The sequence below is a fragment of the Rana temporaria genome, chromosome 8 (genome assembly GCF_905171775.1).
Source record: "Rana temporaria chromosome 8, aRanTem1.1, whole genome shotgun sequence".
NCBI lineage: Eukaryota > Metazoa > Chordata > Amphibia > Anura > Ranidae > Rana > Rana temporaria.
The window spans coordinates 13,206,680-13,229,655 of record NC_053496.1 but is presented as its reverse complement, the minus strand read 5'-3'; the positions used below and the strand labels follow the sequence as shown (position 1 = coordinate 13,229,655).

The following is a 22,976-nucleotide window of genomic DNA, read 5'->3' as shown; positions in this document are numbered from 1 at the left end:
TTTAAAGAAAAACCCCTGACCATGGCAAATGGGGGTGGGTAAGGGTTAAACCACCTATCCTATGTTTGTTGCCGACATATAAGTAACATGTGTGCCAAGTTTCATGTTAATATCTTTAGCCGTTAGAGATAGATTATTATTACTAGTTAATAAACATTCAAAATTCTTCTATAGCCTATAGGCCGAGCATTTGACCAGAAATGTAGGATCGCGCCGTCGTACAGTTTAGCTGCTCCGTCGAATCTTCTTAGAACTTTCGACAGACACCATAAGCCTTCAATGACAGATTCGAAGTTTGTATGTTTTTCGTTGCGTCATCAAATCTTCGTCGTTCATGTCGAATGGTCAACCCCAACACTGTCTCTATAATGTCGAATCTTTCCTCTCTATGTAGAATAATCTTAGACTAATAGAGTTAAGGTTAGGCACATTCAACCGCAGGTTCGATAGACAGATTGTTATTGTCAGCGTCATGTCGAATCTCCTATCTATATCAAACTGTTATAGCAACAAAAAACAAAAGCATTTTTTTATATCGGATCGGTCGGCTTTCGATTTCTGCATGGCCGTTTGTTAAAACGAAAATACCCAACATTCGGACAAAAACGAATGCATGTCTATTCTTCATGGATCCAAAAAGGTGCCCCGTGTCTTTCAGGTTTAGGCTAACCTATAGGATCCCACTACTGAAATGGTAGGCAGGCAGTTGGAGAGGCTGCTTTAGAGACATGGTCACTTTGCCTAAAACAGCCAGAGTGACAGTGTCTTTAAATATTAAATCAGCAAAAAAATAAAAAAAAACTTTAAGCAATGCACATTTTTATTTTAAAACATGGTTTAGCCCGTCTCCCTCCTTAATTTAGGTCATAGTTGAAATTGATGACAATACTCATAGCAGCCCAGAACCACATTTGTTTGTGAGCTTCAGGCATCCAGAGTACTTGATGCATCCTCAGATACACCCAATAAGAGCATTAAAAGCGGGAGTTCACCCATAAAAAAATTGTTACCCTTAGATTGATGCTCATTTTGTCTAGGGGAATCGGCTAGTTTTAAAATCGAAGCTGTACTTACCGTTGTAGAGAGCGATCTTCTCCCCGATTCCGGGTATGGGTCTTCGGGACTGGGCGTTCCTTCTTGATTGACAGTCTTCCGACAGTCGCATCCATCGCGTCACGACTAGCCGAAAGAAGCCGAACGTCGGTGCGGCTCTATACTGCGCACCGACGTTCGGCTACTTTCGGAAAATTGTGACGCGATGGATGCGACCGTCGGAAGCCTGTCGGAAGACTGTCAATCAAAATAGGAACGCCCAGTCCCGCAGCCCATACCCGGAAGCAGCGGAGAAGATCGCTCTCTACAACAGTACGTACTGCTTCGATTTTAAAACTAGCCGATTCCCTAGACAAAATGAGCAGGAATCTAAGGTTAAAAAATGTTATTTCCGCTCCCATTTTGTGAAGGCCATAATAGGACCCCGTTTTTTTTAAACATGGCTTATGCCTCGTACACACGACCGGTTCTCCAGATGAGAAAACTGCAATTTTTTAGATTGTCAGGAAAACCGGCCATGTGTATGCTCCATCGCAGTTTTTCCCCAGTTTTTCCCATTTTTTCGGGTGGGTGAAAAAAAAAAAAAAAAAACTGGTTCCTTTGTCGGGTGGTTTTTGGACAGTTTTCCAGTCGGAAAAACTGCGAGGAGCATACACACGGCCGGGATTCCCGGCCAAAAGCTCTCCTCATGATTTTCCCCATCGGGAAAAATGAGCGTGTGTACAGGGCTTAAGAGTTCAGCTCCTGATTTTGCTGCAGATGTAAAGCCAATTTTTTTATTTTGCAAGTTTAGGCAAACATTATTTGCAACTGGTCACCGTTTTTAATAACGGCCTCAACCCACATTCCATTGACTATGATCACCCAAGTCTACAATGAATGTCCTTGTAGCATTTTTATGGACACACTCAGAGGACTATGGATACTTTACATTGACAATCCTAGAATAAAATGGAATTGGTCAGCCACAGGCAACATCTGCTTGAGCTATTGAATTCACTAAAAAATCTCCTAAAGCTTAAAGTACAACAAAGCAAAATTCCTGGCTTGCGTCAGCACAAATTTTTAATGTTAGTGTTGCTGCTGTCTATTCTTTTTAAAGCTTACCATCCACTTGGCTCAGACCTCCCTTGACCAAAGGCACTGAAGCTTCCATCAGAATTTCTGAAACCCATTAGTCTTACATATCCTAGGAAGAACCATTATGGGAGGTTAGAATTTAGGATAAATGCCAATATTACAATATCTCAAGCATCTTGCAAAAACACATGGTAGTGGGAAGGTGTCAAATTTACATTCAAAATTGAACTGGCTGATCAAATTGATATGGAGCCATACACATTAAATATAGGCGCATACACTGTACATGGATCAATTTTTTTTGTCTAAGCTGTTGCTTAGCCAATGAGGTGGTTTCCCCAAATATACAGTATCTACTCCAAGTTGGTAAACATGGTCATTTCAATCAGCTGGTAAGGCAGTGTTGCTTAACCAAAGACCGACCATTATGCAGCTAAAGGACCTGACCCCTTTTTACGAATCGGCACTCCGTCGCTTTAACTGACAATTGTGTGGTCGTGCGACGTGGCTCCCAAACAAAATGGCGTCCTTTTTTCCCCACAAATAGAGCTTTCTTTTGGTGGCATTTGATCACCTCTGCGGTTTTTATTTTTTGTGCCATAAACAAAAATATAGCGACAATTTTGAAAAAAAAAATGCAATATTTTTAACTTTCTGCTATAAATATCCCCCCCCCCCCCCCAAAAAAAAAAAGGTTTAGGCCAATACATATTCTTCTACATATTTTTGGTAGGAAAAAATAAAATAATCGCAATAAGCGTTTGATTGGTTTGCGCAAAATCTATATCCTCTACCAAATAGGGGATAGTTTGATTACATTTTTATTAACACTTTTTCTTCTAGTAATTGTGGCGATCAGCGATTTTAATCGTGACTGCAACATTATGACACATCTGACTATTTTGGGACCATTGTAATTTTACAGCGAACAGTGCTATAAAAATGCACTGGTTACTGTAAAAAGGACACTGGCAGTGAAGGGGTTAACCAGGAAGTGCTGTAGGGGTTAAGTGTGCTTTAAGGGAGTGTTCTTACTGTGGGACAGGCGTGGCTGTGCGTGTGACATCACTGATCGCTGTTCCCTATGACACACTAGGAAGCACGAGGAGAGGTTTGTTTACACTTATCTCGATCTCCCTGTTCTTCCTCTGACCCAATCGCGGGACACCGGCGGCGATCGCTTCCGTGGGGATGGTCGCGGAGAAGAGGAACAGGTCGCGGCTGGGATCTTAAAGGGGACATACATGTATGCCCTTGTGCCCAGCCGTGCCATTTTGTCGACGTATATCGTTGTGCGGCGGTCGTCAAGCTGTTAAAGTAGCTAAAACCCAACTCCACCCGAAGCTTTCAACCCTTCTCACCCCATCGGGTTGTAGTCCCGCTGTGGAGACTTCCTCAATTTCTGTGCAAGCAAAAAAGGGATGAAAAAATCTTTCCAACTGTGAATTAGGCTTTAAAAAGGGTTTTCATATCTACATCATTTTTTATTTTTGTTTTCCCCCACCTTGAAAACATGTTTTCCCATTTGTTTATGGTTTCCATTGCTAGTCAGAGTGTACAGTATTTATCAGCATAAAACACGCACCTTCATTTTAAGAGGGAAGTTTCAGGGAAAACAAAAAAAAAAAATACTTAAAATTTAAAAAAACTATGTAGCAAAGTAAGGGTCAATGTCATCTGCAGCTTCACAATTGCCCAGGCACCCCATTTCCATGAATGCAGCCTGATCAATGCCCTTCTCAAAGAGGGTGCAGGATGAGCACTGTCAGATTACATACAGCGAGAATCTCCCATTTACTCGGCAGCCTCATTAAAACAAAGTCCCGGTTTGACCTTGTTTGTGTATTAATAAAAGTCCCGCCTCCTGGACCGGCTTCGATGATAGCAGCCTCTGTAATAGGAGTGTTCTGTCCGAGTAAACAGGAGATTCTCGCTGTATGTAATGTGGCGGCGCTTGGCCCGCCCCCCTCCCCGCTCTCTCCAAGGCAGCCCAAATTGCAGTATCGGCATATAACACAAACACTATTTGCACATAGACATGTTTAACTAATTTTGACAAATTTGTTAATTCTAGAATTTTTACATTTCCGAAATTTTGAAATTCTAATTTCCGAAATGTGAAATTTCGAAATTTGAAAATTTGAAAAAGTCGGAATTTCCGAAAAAAAGCGAATGAAAGCGAATGAAACGAAAAAAACGAACCAATTTTTCTGCAGTGCACATGTCCAATTTACAGGGTGAAAAAAGTGAGTGTTATACGCAAAAAAAAATACAGTAATTAAACATAAAGCCAAAAGCCAGGTTTAGCATGCAGAGAAAGGTAGCGCATTACTTTATGCCTCAATGGTCAGCTGTGAAAGGCAGAAATGAATGACCCCACCTAAAACACAGAGCAAATTCAATCTGCAAATAAGTTTGGCCAGGGATGGACTGGCCATTGGGACTACAGGGAGTTTCCCGGTGGGCCGATGGCTCAGTGGGCCGGCTTCAGTGAGTGGACCACCACCGCCTCCCTCCGCTCCTCTGTCTCTCCCTTCTCGCAGCGCTCACCTCCTCTCACTCCCCGCATCGCTCACCTGGCGGGAACAAAGAAGCAGGGGGAAGACCAGAGGATCAGGGGGCGCGACAGAGGCCTGGGAGTTTCTCACTTCTGCCTAATCTTGTCCCATAAGGGGGGCACCAAACTTATTCTTTGCCCCGGGTGAAATAATGTCTAGCTTCCCCACTGGTACTGCCTATAAGAGTACCAGTACCAGGCGTTCTACTCTAATAAAGTAAAACAGCTAGTGAAGGGGGAGAGGTGGCTTGGGTGGCCGGAGGGTGCTGGAGTTGTCCGGCCACTGTGGGAGAGACCTGTCAAAGTGGGTCAGTCTGGATGAAGTCCAGGGCCAAATTTTTGTCCCAGTCCAGCCCTGAGTTTGGCTCCCAAATTATATGGAAACCATGACTTCCATGAAATCCCCTCTTTGGCCAACTTGTCCTGTAAATAATTTTTTAGAACAGTTGAATACAGAAAACTAGCAAAAATATAATTACCAGTTACTGTAAATATACAAAATAGATTATATAATGCTTACAGTAAAAAAAAATAAAAAAATTAATCAAAATTACCGCTGGACATATATTGCACTGCACGTTTTCTAGTTCCCTCAGTAAGACGGTCGGTTAAACTCAAAAACTCCACTGCACGCACGATCGGTATTAGTGTAGCAACAACTTGCTCTCCACATCCTTTGGGCCCCTTCATCACGTCCTCAGGATTCTGCAAAACCCGGCCCAACACGTCTCCTGCAAAAAAAAAGACCAAATTCAAGTTACCTTACCAAATGGACTCAAGGCAAAACTGAAAAAAAAAAATTCAAAGGGAACAAAACTTGGGTTTCAGTTTTTTCTGTCCCGTCACAGATGCATACATGGACAAATATACACAATAAATTCAGTTTGTGTTTAATATACTACTTTGTACAAACACGTAGCTTTCTGACCATATAGGTATGACAGCAAGGACTGGTTGGGAAAGGTGCTGGCTCTCACGGTAGTCTGAGATTACCCGGACCATTATGCAGGTAAAGGACCTGGCCAGTTTTTGCGATTGGGCACTGCGTCGCTTTGACAATTGCGCGGTCGTGCGACGTGGCTCCCAAACAAAATTAACGTCCTTTTTCACCCACAAATAGAGCTTTCTTTTGGTGGTATTTGATCACCTCTGCGGTTTTTATTTTTTGCGCTATAAACAAAAATTGAGTGACAATTTTGAAAAAAATAAAATATGCAATATTTTGTACTTTTTGCTATAATATATGTCCCCAAAAAAAAAAAAAAAAAAAAAAAAACTCAGTTTAGGCAGATACGCATTCTACCCATTTTTGGTAAAAAACACCATAAGCGTTTATCGATTGTTTGCGCAAAATGTATAGCGTTTACAAAAAAGGGGATAGTTTTAAGGCATTTTTATTAATTTTTTTTTTTTTTTTTACTACCAATGGCGGCGATCAGCGATTTTTTTCGTGACTGCGACATTATGGCGGACACTTTTGACACGTTTTTGAGACCATTGTCATTTTCACAGCGAAAAAGTGCTATTAAAAATGCACCGATTACTGTGAAAATGATAATTGCAATTTAGGAGTTAACACCTTCCTTGACCCCTAGTGGTTAAGTGTGACCTCATGTGTGTTTCTAACTGTAGGGGGGCAGCGTACCTGTGCCCAGCCTGCCATTCTGCCGACATATCGGCGTTAGGCCGTCCTTAACCACTCAAGGACCGCTTCCTGCACATATACGTCGGCAGAATGGCACGGCTGGGCACATGTACGTCCTGTACTAGTACCCAGCCGTGGGTGGGTTCCGTGACCCGGTTCGAAACCGTGGGACCCGATCTCCGCTGGAGTCCCGCGATCGGTCCCCGGAGCTGAAGAACGGGGAGAGCTGTGTGTAAACACGGCTTCCCCGTTCTTCACTGTGGCGGCAGCATCGATCATGTCATCCCTTTTATAGGGGGACACAATTGATGTCACACCTACAGTCACACCCCCCTACAGTTGTAAACACACTTCAGGGAACACATAACCCCAACAGCGCCCCCTGTGGTTAACTCCCAAACTGCAATTGTCATTTTCACAATAAACAATGCAATTTAAAAGCATTTTTTGCAGTGAAAATGACAATGGTATCAAAAATGTGTCAAAATTGTCCGAAGTGCCATAATGTCGCCGTCACAAAAAAAAAAAAAAAAAAAAGAAGACAAAAAAAAAAAAAATTGCCGCCATTCGTAGTAAAAAATAAAATAAAAATGCAATAAAAACTATCCTAGTTTGTAAACGCTATAAGTTTTGCGCAAACCAACCGATAAACGCTTATTGCGTTTTACCATGAATAGGTAGAATATGTATCGGCCTAAACTGAGGAAATGTTTTTTTATATATTTTGGGGGGATATTTATTATAGCAAAAAGTAAATAGATTTTTTTTCAAAATTGTCGCTCCATTTTGGTTTATAGCGCAAAAAATAAGAACCGCAGAGGTGATCAAATACCACCAAAAGAAAGCTCCATTTGTGAAAAAAAAAAAAAAAAAAAAAAAACGCCAATTTTGTTTGGGAGCCACGTTGCACGACCGCGCAATTGTCAGTTAACGCGACGCAGTGCCGAATCGCAAAAAGGGGCAAGGTCCTTTACCTGCATTTTGGTTAAAAAGGTCTGGAGAATAGTGCATTGAGGCAACACAAAGCCAGTAGACTACTTTTAGAAACAAAAAATACGGGAGGTTGTGGCGCCAGTCGCCACTGCTCCTGAGATGTGTGCAAACCTGAACTACAAGAAATGTTTGGCCTTGGTCTTCCAACAAGGGCTTCTTCACCAAGCAAGTCGTGTTTTGCTTGGGGATCAAATACTTTACTCACTGAACTGAAATTTTATTTGGAACATTTGTAACACTCTCTCTGGATTTTTGGTTGATATTTGGTCTCCATTTAAAAACACATTTATGATAAAAAAAAAAAAAAAATTAGACCATTAATTTCTTTATACGTGGATAAACTTAAACTCTGCAGGGGGGGGGGGGGTCAAATTACTTTCCCTCACTGTATATATTGTATCAGTATAGAAAAGCCCGGAGCAATGAAATATCATGCAATAGGTGGAGGGCTGGCATGACTAGGGAAACCGGGTACTGGGTTGTTAGGGAGTTTAGGATTGGGTGGTTAATGGGGGTGGGGACAGAGAAGGAAAAAAAAGGAGCTGACCCCGCCCCCAGGCAGCAGAGGATGGAGAGAAGTTCCTTCCCACCCTCCCCTAAGTTTTGTTTTGTGTGTGTCTGTTTGTGGTTTGTTTTGTGTTTTGCCTTGTTTTCATGCACAGGATTGAGTTGATCAAGTTGTCGTGGCAGCGGCGGGTGTTGGTCTTTGCGGGTGAAGGATGATACCTCGGAAAGAAGAGTTCAGGACCTGTCGGTGATATGGGTCCAGTTATTGGCATTTCAGATAACGGAGGCTAGCTGGAAGTATTGGTAATGGGGCACTGCGGTCACGGGTTGTCTCTGAGCCAGCCGGTTGGCTTGAGGCCTATCAGCATATTGGAGAGGTACCGCAGTGCAGTATATTTTACATGGATGGTGATCGAGGTTTCCTGCAGAGACCAACACTAGTGTGGACTGATGAGTTATAACAGATGTTTATGTTAATGTTATCTTAAGAGTTTGTGTTAATAAATAAGGCTGCTACAGCCCGTTTTTTTTCTCCCAACTTCCGGTGTGGCCTCAAATGATTAAGGTAGAGGTTGGAAGTAAAGGGGTATTTAAAAGGGAAGTGCATCGGTTTTACAATAGTCATGCGTTCGCTATCATTATACATCCTGGAGAGCACACTTAGGCCCTAGCGCAAATTTCTTTATCTTTCAGCTTACCCATTGTTTGAAACTTCGCAGACATAGACCCAGGAACAATGCTACCCGAGGGGTTGATATTAACTTCTACGAATGCGTTTGAACCTGTGATAAAGAAAAAACAAAAAAAAAAAAAAAAAAAAAAACAAACTATAAAATCTCCACAGTTGAGGACAGTCAGTTCTTGAGAGCACAGAACTTGGAGTTGTAAAGGCAGAAGTTGCATTCTATACACAAAAGTAGCATCCCTCAGCCCCCTAATTACTTACCTGAGCCCCATCTCTCTCCAGCAATGTCCATGTGTCTTAGCCATCTGGGACTCTCCTCCTGAGTGGCTGAGACACAGCTATGCTGCGATTGGCTAACTGACTTTGAGAGCCTATCAGTGGAGAGAGGGGATGGGTCTCCATGTCTGAATGGATACACAGCAGTATCTCAGCATCGATGCCACCTTAGGAAGCTGCTGGCTGTGGGAGCACTCAATAGAATGGAGGGGCCAGGAGAGGGACCGAAGAGGATCCGGACTGCTCTGTGCAAAACCAACTGCACAGAGAAGTATAGCTTTTTTTTTTTAAATGATAAAACACGAGACTTGACAATCACTTTAACTTGATCGCCATTCTGAAGACAAAATTAAAAAGTAGGACCAACCTTTGCTAGTCAGTCCTCTGGTCCAGTGGTCTGTAGACCACAAGAAAATTGATGGCCCCTAGGGGTTCTGCCGCAAATCAACATTGTGGCAGATGTGTACTGCCCAATCTTGTGTCCAGTGTTCTCAATGTGCACCGATAGTTAATACTGTCAGCATGCATTGATACACGATGCCTCCTCTGTAGTTCTGACTGATATGAACTCCGGAGACAACGGAAGTAGTGCAAAGAACAGAAGGTGAAGAACGAGGGGACTTCCAATGGCAGCGCTGATCAGATGTTGGAGGGAGCACAGAGCTCAAACACATGGCTGAATAAAGGAGGGGAGATCAAATGGCAAGTCTGTAAGGCAGCCGTGTGATGACGGGGAATGAAGGGGGGGGGGGGAGCCAGAGCATTATGTGTATAAGGCAAGGCTCGACAAATCCCAGGCGCCAGGTCACATTGGCGACTAGAATTGGCGACCTGGCTCCAGGCATGTAATGGCCATCGGGACTTCAGTGACAGCGGACCGCCCCCCCTCTCCCTGGCTGATTAACTTCAGCGTAACCGAATACAGACATGCTCCTCAGGAGTCACACACTGAGAAGCTCATCATACAATCCAGATTGACAGCGGCCAGACACAGTTGTGACAAGCTTTCTCTGCACTCGTTCTCCTGGTCTTTCCTTCCCCCGCTCTCCATCTAGATTCTCCGTGGCAGCAGACAGGATGGAGAGCTGGGGAAGGAAAGACCAGGAGAACGAGTTCCGAGGAAGCTTATGTCACAGCTGTGAGTGGCAGCCGTCCTTCCGGTTTGTATGATGAGCTTCTCAGTGCGACTCCCGAGGAGCATGTCTGTATTCAGTCACGCTGAAGTTATCTAGCCAGGGAGAGAAGGCGAGCGCTGCGGGGGACCAGAGCAGCATGGAGGGGGGGGGGGGGGATTAAGGTATAAGGCATGTAAACTGTTAGTGGTCCACATGATTCAAAATTTTTAGTTTAGTGGTCCTTGAGGTCCGGAAAGGTTGGCAATTACTACTTTTTTCACCCCATGTGCTCAAGTTTAAATTACAAATTATACACCAAGTCTTTAAATGAGGGTGCAGTATCATCCACTGAGACTCTCATGCTTTGTAACTGAAGGGCTTGGTGCAGGAGCTGCAGCTTGAGTTTGCAGAAGCCCGAGCATTGCAACCACAATCATATTGGGAATGCTTGGCAGGTTCAAATACAAAAAGTTGTGAAGGGCACTTTTTGATTTTAAAAAAACGCAAGTTAACCGCTTCCATACCGGGCTTTTATACACACCTCCATAACAGGCCTATTCTGGCACTTCTCTCCTACATGTACAAATCATAATTTTTTTGCTAGAAAATTACGCAGAACCCCCAAACATTATATATGTTTTTTTAGCAGACACCCTAGGGAATAAAACGACGGTCATTGAAACGTTTTATCTTCCACGGTATTTACGCAATAATTTTTCAAACGCCTTTTTTTGGGAAAAAAATAGTTTCATGAATTAAAAAAAAACAAAACAAAACAGTAAAGTTAGCCCAATTTGTTTGTATAATGTGAAAAGATGATGTTACACCGAGTAAATAGATACCTAACATGTCACGCTTTAAAATTGCGCACACTCATGGAATGGCGCCAAACTTCGGTACTTAAAAATCTCCATAGGCAACGCTTTGTAAATCTCAACTGGTAACCTGTAAAAAATTTCAGAGGAGATCTAGTGCTAGAATTGTTGCTGGCACTCTAACGCACGTGGCGATACCTCACATATGTGATTTAAACAGCGTTTACATATGTCGGCGGGACTTGCTTGTGCGTTCGCTTCTGCGCGCGAGCTACTGGGGACAGGGGCGTTAATTTTTTATTTTTATTTTTTTTGTACATATATTTTTACACTTTTTTATTTTATTTTTTTTATTATCACTTTTATGCCTATTACAAGGAATGTAAACATCCCTTGTAATAGGAAATGTGTGCGACAGGTACTCTTTATGGAGAGATGCGGGGTCAATAAGACCCCACATCTCTCCTCCAGGCTGGAAAGCATGAAATCGGTGAAAAAAAAAATTCACCGATCTCATCCTTACTGTTGCTTAGCAGCCGCAATTGCGGCTTTGTTTACTTACGGGGACCCAGGCGTGACGTCATCAAATCGCGCCCGGGTCCTCCGACGGTCATAGAGATGACTGGTGACCATCTGGTCACCAGTCATCTCTATGCTTCCTGCCAGCGACGGATGATTCGTTCTTCGGGCACCGATGGCACGGGAGAGCCCGGAGAAACACCGGATGGCGGCGGCGGGGGGGGGGGGGGGTGAAGTCCCCTCCCACCGCCTGTAAGAACGATCTAGCGGCGGAACCGCCGCTATGATCATTCTTACGTTGTGCAGAATCGCCGAGAAGGATATCTGAATGATGCCTCTAGCTGCAGGCATCATTCAGATATCCACCCGCAAAGCCCAGGACGTCATATGACGTCCACCCGGATCGTTAGAGGTCCGTTGTGGACGTCATTTTACAATGGGCCGGGCGGGAAGTGGTTAATTTTTATACATATTTTTTTGAAAATGGTGGAATATACCATTGAATGGACCATTAACAGTCCTAGGAAGCAACCAAATATTCTTACCTTTGACACAGACAAAGTTGGTTTTGGTCACTTCTTGTTTGAGGCCTTCAGGCTTAAATAGAAGAATACAAATTTAAAAATTATAAACATAAAAATTACATTATAAAAATTACATTATAAAAATTACATTATAAAAATTACATTATAAAATGTATTACAAAAATTATAAAAATTATTAAAAAAATAAATCTTTGTACTGTCCCATCAAGTTATAATCCGTTTAATGCATAGATGTCATGATTGTAGAATTGCGTAGCTCCATGCATTAGCATAGGAATCCAGGCAAGTATAAAAACGTTGGCTGTCCATAAAAGTTTTCACAAAAATAGGCGGCAAGTGCAAGATACGATAAGCCAGAGGATATGTGTTGAGACACCAACCAAGAGAGCAATAACATATACACAACAGTATATACTGTAGTGTAGACATGCTATAATGTATACAAGACTTATTTTCCAGGTTGTAAAGGTTAGCCTTATTTTTTTGTCCAACAATCTTTGTCCACTTACCTCCACAATGAAACTCTGCACCATGGTGTCCTTGTGGTTTGGTTCTTTAGGATCAGCAGGTCCCTCACATGAGTCGCCAATGTGAATGGTTTCAGCCGTCACAGAGACATTAGCAACACCTGTACAATTGAAGTACACGTTATTACCATTTTCACAGTATACCTTGGTATTGTCAGTCATGGGCCGCAGTGACCAGAAGGCAGATGCAACAATCTACAGCAAGGTTTACATAATTAGGCCCATTTACCAAGGAAATGCGATACTTCTGTGGACATTCAATATACGCTACACGTAGTCAATGTCTCCTGCGCTAATAAGTAGACATGTGCATTGGTTTTCACCCGAATTTCAGGGATTTTTGCATTTGTTTTAACGATAAACACGCAGAACCCGAAAGATCCAAAAAAAAAAAAAAAAAAAAAAAGCTCAATTTTGTTGTGACAACAGTTCGATATAGACAGAAGATTCGACATGACGGTGACAATGGCGATCTGTGTCCTTCGAAAATGTGGTTGAATGGGCCTAGCCCAACTCTTTATTAAAATTTGACAGAGAAAAGATTTGACAAAAACAGTTGCCACAAGCAGGCATTTATGGTCATATACCCATAGGCTATAGAATTCTAATGTTGGTTGACTAGTAATAATAATTAATAAATATAATTACTAGTCATACATTAGAATTTTACTATAGCTTGTGGGCGGAGCATTCGACCGCAAGTGTAAGATTGCGTCGTCGTACAGTTTAGTTGCTTAGGCGATTCTTGGAACATTCAACAGACCATAAATCTTCAATTGACAGATTCAACCCTCATCCTACCGACAGAATGCCGGTGTTTTTTTTTTCAGCACATACCTAGTTATCACGATTTTCACCCCCGGCAATCCCGCGAGAGTGGGCGTTCCCAAGCACTGCCTGTGATTGACAGGCTTCCGAGTGGCGCATACTGGGCGTCACAGCACGTTGCCGAAAAAACCCGAACGTCGGTGCGGCTCTATACGGCGCCTGCGCACCGACGTTCGGGTTCTGTCGTCAACCTTTGACGAGCAGTATGCGCCGCTCGGAAGCCTGACAATCACAGTCAGTGCTTGGGAACGCCCAGTCCAGGGGGGGTGAAAATCGTGATAACGAGGTATGTGCTGAGAAAAAAAAACCAAAAAAAACCCCCGGCATTGTCGGCAGGATGGCGCGACTCCATGTCATGTCAGAATATTTTTTAAGGGTGAACCTCCACTTTAATTCGGATTTTCAGATTAATGCATTTAAACAAAATAAAAAACATTTCAGGAATACAGTGGAACCTCAGATTACGAGCATAATCCGTTCCAGGAGAATGCTCATAATCCAAAGTACTCGCATATCAAAGCGAGTTTCCCCATTGAAGTCAATGGAAACGAAAATAATTTGTTCTGCATCGACTATGGCATGCAATACCGCATGTGGCCAGAAGTGGGGGGGAGCTGGAGAGCCTCAGAAACTGCCGGAAAGGTCCAAGGACACCTTGGAAAGCCATTTGGCTCCAGTGCCCCCCTACCTTAGGCCAATCGTGGTACTGCACACTGCTTTAGCCTGAAATCGCGCTTGTTTTGCGAAACAGACAGTCCTCCCTGGATAGCCTGCGCTTTTTTTATTTAGTACTTTTGAATAGCAACAATAGAGTTTGGTGGCTTCACAAACAGCCAATTAACCTCAGACATTCCTTCAAACAGGAGGAGTTCTACAAATCATTCTAGCTCATTATGGCTTTGTCTTGCAGGTGGTTTTTCCCCAGGTTTACAACCACTTTAATAAAGTATATTTTTGTATACATTTTAGTGTGTATTACGCCTTTAAACAAAACTGACCATACATATAGCATTAGAGAGAATTAAAAAAAAGCATAAGACACCATGAAAAAAAAGTTAGTCCCTTGCACCAATGTGTTTCGCTGTTAAGCGTCGATAAGCATACGGTTATTCTCCAGGGGGATACTCTCACATTTTGCCAATACTAATAAGCCTAAAAGGGACTTGTATGCTTGGACTTATTCTGTTTATATACAGTGTATCTGCTTTGGTCGTTAAAAGGCTAATTTAGTGGGTGTCTGAGCTAAATCAGCCTCTGTTCCAGCTTTGGCTGTGCTTGGAGGGATTTCCCTTTGTTTGCCTGTAGGTGGTGTTACCACCACAGGCCAATGTTGGAACTCAAGCAGGTCAGGGTGTATTTCTCTTGGGGCCACATTGGCACGAGGCTGCATTTCCGCCTGGTAGGCCCCATTTTCCTGACTGGGGCCTACGCTTTGAAGGTGATCCTGTGCCGTCTGTCCTGCAAGAAGCCGCTCAATGGAGGAAACCAGGGGAGAACCTGTCCAGGAAAGGAACACTTATGTAGAAGATCTTTACTTTCCCGCAAGTGAGACCCATTCTCTCCTTTCCCATCAATGAATCCTGATGAAGCCTAACGGCGAAACACGTTGGCACAAAGGCCTCACTTTATGGTGTTATTTATGCTTTTTCAATACTCTAATGCTATATGTATGATCAATTTTGTTTAATAAAATGTTTTTTTTTTTTATAAATTCTAGTGTGTACTACGCCTTTAATGTCCGACCATTTGGGTTACCAACTCTCCTCTGGTATACCTCCCCTTTTTTTGTTTCCCGTACTCAAAGGTCGAATGCTTTTGCAAGACCTGCTTACTACCTCTATCCCCTTCTGATTCTTAGGCTGTAGGACGTGTTTGAAAGTCTCATTACTTGCAAATCACACATGTTAGTATAGGCTTAACATGCGTTTAAGACCTTAATTCCCATAGCTCTGTATATTCTGCTTCCCAAGGAAGGCAGCTGAATGTTTTTTGAAGTAATCAACACACGAAGAACAGTGCCACATCATTGGCATTAGGGGGAGCAATTGTGCCCCATCGTTTGTGCCGATGGCAGGAATTACATGTATATAATATATGTGTAAGTATGAGATAGATAGATAGATAGATAGATAGATAGATAAATATATAATCTCTATCTATCTATCTATCTATCTATCTATCTATCTATCTATCTATCTATCTATCTATCTATCTATCTATCTATCTATCTATCTATCTATCTATCTATCTATCTATCTATCTATCTATCTATCTATCTATCTATCTATCTATCCATCTCATACTTACACATATATTATATACATGCAATTCCTGCCATCGGCATATATTCTTTAAACCCTTTAACCACTTAAGGACCGAGCCTGTTTTTCAGACTCTGCGTTTACACTTTTTTTGCTAGAAAATTACTCAGAACCCCAAAACATTATACACTTTTTCTAACATCCTAGAGAATAAAATAGCGGGCATTGCAATACTTTGTCACACCGTATTTGCGCAGCGGTCTTACAAGTAACGCAAGCCCAATTTTTTTTTGTATTGTGAAAGATAATGTTACGCCGAATAAATTGATACCCAACATGTCACACTTCATGGAATGGTGTCAAACTTTTACCCTTAAAAATTCCATAGGCAACATTTAAAAAAAAAAAATTCTACAGGTTGCATGTTTTGAGTTAGAGAGGTCTAGAATTATTGCTCACGCACCAACGATCGCACCGATACCTCACTTGTGTGGTTCGAACACAGTTTTCATATGCGGGTGCTACTTACGTATGCGTTCAGTTCTGTGCGCGAGTGTGTAGGGACACTTTATTTAAGTAGATTTTAATTTTTAGTGCGTTTAAAAATAAAATTGGGTAATTTACTCCCATTACAAGGAATGTAAACATCCCTTGTAATAGAAGAAAGAATGAATGACAGGGTCTTTTAAATACGAGATCTGTAGTCAATAAGACCCCAGATCTCATATTTAGACTAAAATGCAATATAAAAAAAAAAAAAAAAAAAAAGTCATTTGAAAAAACATGACAAAAATAAATTGGCCCTTTAAGCCGTATGGACAGAAGCGACATTTTGAGGTCTCTTCGGCCCTGCTATGGTATGGAGATGGGTGGGGGGGCCATCTTGCCCTCACTCGCATCCATACCCAGTATGAGAAAGGACCCAATCGCCTCCAGCGCTGCCGACGGCTCCGGTAAGCGGCGGAGGGCGCAGTAAAGGCCCTTTTTTTCCCGCCGCCAATAGTGATCTTAAGGCGAAGCCGCTGCAGAGACCACCATCATTGACAAAACCGCCACCTGAAGAGATGGCTACATTGGTTGTGGCAGCAGCCACTGCCATTACCGAGATCTCTCTTCAAACTAAGGACGTATATAGTCGTGTCGCGGTCCTTCAGTGGTTAAAGGGTCATGTTGTACAGTATCAAATGTTTCAACAAATCTAGATAAACTTCATACTATACATATGTTGAACTTTTTAATACAATCCTCAATTCTTCCAATACCTATGGATGTAGCATTTATCTTCCAGGAGAAGGTGGCTCTTTCTTGTGAACAAACGCATTTCACCGATTCCGTGTGAATGGGTTCCGCTACAAAGTCATCTGAAGACTGTAAAGTGACACGTACCTGGGGAAACACAGCAAAGATGTCAATAGAACATTGATTGCAGAAGCACCAAGACAGCTAGGGTTGCCACTTTTTCAAGCTAAACCCGGACGCTTTAGCGGTCCTCAGCAAAAATATAAATTTTTAGTGTACACTATAGCAGTGGTCTCAAAAAACTGTGGCCCTTTGCTTGCCTTCATCGGGCCCTTAAGTCATTAAATATTGGTCACATTTCCTCCCATGGACACCAACTATTTCTCCCCCTAATACCAAAGATCGGGCATTGTTTACTCCCACTGGGCACAGTCCGGCCCCCCCAAATTCAGAACTGGCCCTTTCTTTAGAATGTTTGGAGACCCCCGATTTATAGAGTTGTAACAGACCTGCGACACCTTTGGGCACTCCAAAGAGAATAGTAATGTGGCGCACATAGTGCCCCCTCACCCTCCTATGGTGACCTGTTCTAAGCCACATTCCTGTCTGAATATTGTGTCCGGGTTTCAGGACGGCCCTTGGGTCTTGTATTTCATATACTGATCATATTGCCTCCAAATCTTCTCAGATGGTTATTCTGGAGCTGTGTGCTAATGAGGGCATGAAAATCCTATCTTTTGACTGGATTAGTACGTTTTCTTTTTACACCGGCTCTGGCTTTGTGGGGAGGTGTAGCATGGTGCGGTGGCAGCAAGCACTCAGGGGAGTCCAGTTGCAGAGAAATGAACTTGTATTAATGTAGAATCCAGCAGATCACAACCAGCCCAGCGGCAAGGAACTCAACAGCTCATGATATACAATAGTGTGTAGCTGAGCAGGTCTCAGAGGTGCCAACAGCGTCCATCTTGAGGGGTGGACTGTGGCTTGGCCGGTCTGTACCCAAATGGGGACATTTCCAGGAAGGATTGAGAGTCCCTATTCTGCCCCTACTCACCTGGAATTTCTCCCTGCCATATGTTAACCTGTCCATACACTACCCACAAGTAAATTGCACACCAAGCCTGGGAGTCAGGGCCTTAAATAGATTTTGCCTGACCCAAGATGGCCACCAGAGTCACATGGGATGGCAGCATATAACCAGATGGCTCTCCCAGTGAACCATATTCCTCTTGACTGCCCCTCTCTCCCCTGCAGTGTCACTGTGGTTCAGCACCACCTGCAGTGGAGAAAGCCGACGTGACCCGCCTACAACTTAAACCACATATCGACCGCCGCATGCAGATATACGTCTGCACAATGGCACGGACAGGCAAATGGGTGTACCTGCAAGTCCCTTTAAAATTTGCCACCCAATGAGCAGGCGTGTCCGCCGCGCGCCTCGTGAGTGCGTTTGCGGGTCCCGGGAACCCGAAATTCCGGGGCGGCACACGATTGCGGTCAGCAAAGGCAGATCAGGGGGATGCCTTTGTAAATGGTTATGACCAAGGCCGTATAGGTTGAAACTTGTCAACCTTTCCTATTTGCGTTTGTCTACTGTGGCCTGTCAATAAATGTCAATTTTTAAGAGCAGCGTCCGGATCATCCCCCCCCCCCCCCATTTACTTCTACTCAGCGACTGTATCGAGCAACCCGGGAGCTCTGCTTTCCATGTAATGTATGGGTAGTAGCACTGACTTGTTCATAGTCCCCTGTTCTGCCTAGTGACACATGATTGATCGAATGTTCCCTGTGATCGGGAACTGCGATCAGTGACTCGTCACTGGTAGCTCCTCCCCCTAAACAGTTAGAATCACTCCCTAGGACACTTAACCCCCTTCAGTGCCACCTAGTGGTTAACCCCCTTCACTGCCAGTGTCATTTCCACAGTAACCAGTGCATTTTGCATATCACTGTAAAAATGACAATGGCCCAAAAAAATAAAAAATAAGTCAAAAATGTTTGATTTGTGATCCACAAAGTCAGTCATGATAAAACAAAATTAAAAAATGCTATAAAACTATCCCATTTTGTAGACAATATAAACTCTCAAACCAATCAATATTTGCTTATTGCAATTTTTTTAGACCAAAAAATGTATTCTTCATAGCGGCCTAAACTGAGAAGAAAAATGGCTTTTAAAAAAAAAAAATTTAATTGGGGATATTTATTATAGCAAAAAAATATTGTTTCTAAAATGTCACCATTTTTGTTTACAGTGCAAAAAAAAAAAAAAAAAAAAAAAAAGGAAGTACATTTTGTTTGGGAGCCACGTCGCACGACCTCTCAATTGTCAGTTAAAGCGACGCAGTGCCAAATCACAAAAAGTGGCCTGGACTTTGGCAAAATAGTCCGGGGCTTAAATGGTTAATGAAACAAATAAAATAAAAAATAAACTTGAGCAAATGTCTGACTTAATTATATATGCAGTAAAAATTTGCAGTCTCTTCCTAGTTTTAATTGGGCGTCTTGCGATAGAACAAAACCTTTATGTACAAATCACGTGCTTCCCAAATAACCAAAATAGAGACAGTAGTCACCTTGGCGCATTTGTCAAGGTAGTTGGCCACAGAAGCCACCAGACGCATGCTTTCTCCACGGACGATGGAAGCTGGAAGGGAGAGGTCTGCAAAGAACTTCTGGAAGGAAGTGAAGTTGGCTGGATATTTGGTCATGCCGAAACCAGTCCCATTTGAGAGACACATCATATCGCCTTTCCACTCTGTGATGGTTCCAGGGACCTCCAGGTTTAAAATGGAACCATTTGCCCTGAAAATAGATTCGAAAAATAAAAGCTACAAGTTTTAATGTAGCAGACATCTGATTTTTATCTGGAACAACCAAGTAAAAGGATTTAAACTGTTCTACCCGGTCCTATTAAACACAGCTCTGCCACATCAAGCAACCCAGTATGCAGCGGGGGTGGGGTGGTATCTCCTACAACCCCCTCCCAAATGTAGGTGGCAGGTTACACTACGCTCAGCTTGAGATTAAGATTCCCTACTGCGCATGTCACTGGTCCCTGCTGTGTTCTGGGAGCTGTGCGTCTCCCAGAAGACAGTGGGAGTACAGAGTAGGCACCGGACGTGGCATAGGTCACCGAGGTGATCTGTGCCAGGAAGTGGGAGCAAATATGTGGATTACACAGGCATCTGCTCCCCCCTCCAAAAAGTGGAAGTTTAATTTTTGGGTGGAACTCACTTTAATGAGGACCCCACAATCCCCAGTGGTCTGCTGCAGAAATGCCCCGTGACACCAGTGGTCTGTAGGAAAGTTGTCCCCACGACAATGATGTACACCGTGGTCGGGTACCATGCTGTTAATAAATCAGTGCAGCCCATTTATCCAACAAAGAGCAAAAGTCTAAAATGTTTGTACATTTGAATCTGTTGAACAGAAACAAAGAATCTCAAAATGGTCGATACACTTTTTGGTCAGTTAGAAAAATGTCCGTTACATTCAGTGTCAGACTAGAACACCCATACATTGAGGTACTTTGTGCCACACCACCGACTCAACTGAATGAGGCACAAAGGTCAATCACATCAATATTATTCTTCACATCCTAGGTGCTTCCATCTCTGAGATTGTATTGTATACACATTTTTTGCAACAGAAGTACAAAAACACTCACCCCACTTGCGAGATCCCAAAAAACCACACTTCTGGAAAAAAATTCCTCACGGAGATCACTGGGGCTGCAACACTTTCTAGAAAATAAAAATATTCCATATTTGAACACAATTTGTTTGCTGTATTGAAGAAAAAAAACTGTTGCTTTAATTAGCGATTCAAAACGGATCAACTTCAACAGATTTGGTTCCAATATCTTTATTGGCTTGGACTTCTCGGTCTTGGGTCAAGTGTATACTCTACTCATTAGCTCCCCCTTATGGCTTTCGTGTACGTTTTGGACGCCTTGTGCATCGGCCCATCTGGACTTGCTCTGTCAGCACAGCCTCTCCTTGGTGCCCTGCTGCTCATCCCCGTTTTTTTTTTATTTTTTTTTTTTTAACTTGACGCAATATATCAAGATACCTACCTTTGTATATACGATCGGTGAACATTATGCTGGTCTGTATGTTTGTCTATGGACAAAATTGATGCGTCCTAATTTTTTGTATGCATATACTTTATATGCATCTTTATACATGACTAGTGTAGTCCAGATATGACACAATAACCTTCGACCGTTGAGACCCCATGTACTCCACCCCTTAATTGTCCCCCACTTACTATATAGTAAAGAGACCACACCTTTGCTTTGGAGTAAACTGGCCACAACAGCCTATTTTATTAAAACATAAATTGCAATAAAAACTCCAACTTAAATGAAACAGTAAATATCCAACGTCAATGACATACAATAAACCCCCACTCTGTTGGTCCTTTCTGGCAGCACACCCATTCTCCACCATTTTACCATATACCAGATGAACAATGCACTGCGAGCAAACATTAAACTTTTAGGCCTCCAGTCCGTGTAGTACGCTCGGAGACAACCCCCGCCCGCAGTGCAAACGTTACAGTATCCCAACTAACCTTTCGCTGGGATACACTTAAGGGGCCCATCATATTGATGAGCCCCCCACCCCCGTTTTCACACGTTTTCTACTGCCACCATAAAGGACCAACAGAACTAACCGCCAACCCAGCTGTCGTGACGACCGTCCAACACCGTACCTGCAAAAGAAAAACACCGGCAACAACTGGTAATGCAATAAGGGAGGGAGGGTGGGAAAAGCTGCTTCCTCGTTGCTCTCCTGACTGCAAGTGCCCGCCTGGCCCCGCCCCACCCTTTTATAGGGTAACTCCCCTGCTACTCCCAGCCAATCCTGCCGCTCCTCTGAACTTGATCCTTCTAACTCCCCCGCCCCTCTCTGCACCAATCCTGCTCTTCCTACCTCCAACCCCCTTTGCTTAACCCTTCCTGTGTCACTAGACACTCTGTCATGCCCGGCCCTCTGCTAGTCTTTGCTGTCTTTTGCTCCGGGCCTCCCTTTATAGATCATACATAATCTCTACACCACTTTCTCCTGAGCAAGAGGATTTACATTAAAATCTTGAAACGCGTAGAGATGCACTATGTATACAAGAGTGTTCTAATGAAGTGGTTTTATACCTTGTGTCATTTGAATATGCAGTCTTTGAAAGAAGACCTTCATGTATTGGATTTTTTTTTTTTTTTTAGATATTGTAGTAAATACATTTTTCTTTATAATTTATGGTGTGCATACATAATTTGGTGGAGTCATTGCCTCTAATCCATTTTGAAAAAAAACCACATGGAAACTCTCTGGCGGGACTTTAAAAGGATGAATGAGATACTTCTTAGCTTGGTGCTTTTGGTGTCTGGACCAAAATGAACATTTTTAGCTGCACGTCTATTTACGTCGACAGAATGGCACGGCTGGGCATGCATAATATATTTACCGGCCTATTGCGCGCACCCCTGATCTGGAATTTTTTTTTATTTATTACTTACAGTTTTGGCATCTTGCCCGCCGTCCATCGGCGGCCTTGTCCGTTGTCTGTCTGCAGCCTTCATGGTGTCCTCCCCGCTTGTCCCACTTTGTCTCAGAGCCGATCCCCACGCTGTGTTTGAACGCCGCCGGCATATACCGAGCGCAGTACACTTGGGCACGCTCGGCTCCTCTCGGCTTCTCGCATAACCGCGAGGGGAGCCGAGCATGGCCGAGTGTACTGCGATATGTCGGTGGCCGCGTTCAAACACAGCGCAGGAAGCAAGTATTGGCATATATCGTGCACCCACGATTTTGCCCTGATTTTAAGGGCAAAAAAGTGCGCGGTATACGCCAATAAATACGGTATGTATATGCACACACACGGCCGTATGGTCGCACGCTGGCGACGCTGTTGCAAACTCAGTGACTGTACTCAATGTTCGCTGGTGTCCCACGATTGTCACAGAGCTGAAGAATGGGGAGATGTCAGTGTAAACACAACATCTCCCCGTTCTTCCTAGTGACATGTCACTGATCGTCTGTTCCCTGTAATTTGTAACAGCGATCAGTGACGTGTCACAGCAAGACAAGCCCAGTGGTTAGAAGCACTCCCTAGGTCACACTTAACCCCTTCAATGCCCCCTACAGGTTAACCCCCGCCACTATCATTTTTATAGCATTGATCGCTGTAAAAAAGGACAATGGTCCCAAAATGGTGTCAAGTGTCCGCCATAATGTCGCAGTCACGATAAAATTCTCTCTCCCTCGGTTCCGGGGCTGAGGTGGTTAAATGAGCCTTCAAGTGTCCAAGATCTATACATACCTCCCAA

At 43.2% G+C, this 22,976-nt stretch overlaps 1 protein-coding gene across 1 annotated transcript in view; it reads right to left on the bottom strand.

Moving 5' to 3' along the window:
- LOC120946685 (ovostatin-like) overlaps positions 1-22,976 on the bottom strand; it is a 150,048-nt gene that overhangs the window by 54,078 nt on the left and 72,994 nt on the right. Inside the window, exons 18-25 of the mRNA XM_040361312.1 lie at positions 20,316-20,391; positions 19,222-19,450; positions 16,669-16,792; positions 12,300-12,418; positions 11,791-11,842; positions 8,534-8,617; positions 5,245-5,421; positions 2,161-2,242 (exon numbers count right to left, since the gene is read on the bottom strand). Of these exons, the coding sequence (XP_040217246.1) occupies positions 2,161-2,242; positions 5,245-5,421; positions 8,534-8,617; positions 11,791-11,842; positions 12,300-12,418; positions 16,669-16,792; positions 19,222-19,450; positions 20,316-20,391 (943 nt within the window). The remainder of the gene's footprint in view (positions 1-2,160; positions 2,243-5,244; positions 5,422-8,533; positions 8,618-11,790; positions 11,843-12,299; positions 12,419-16,668; positions 16,793-19,221; positions 19,451-20,315; positions 20,392-22,976) is intronic.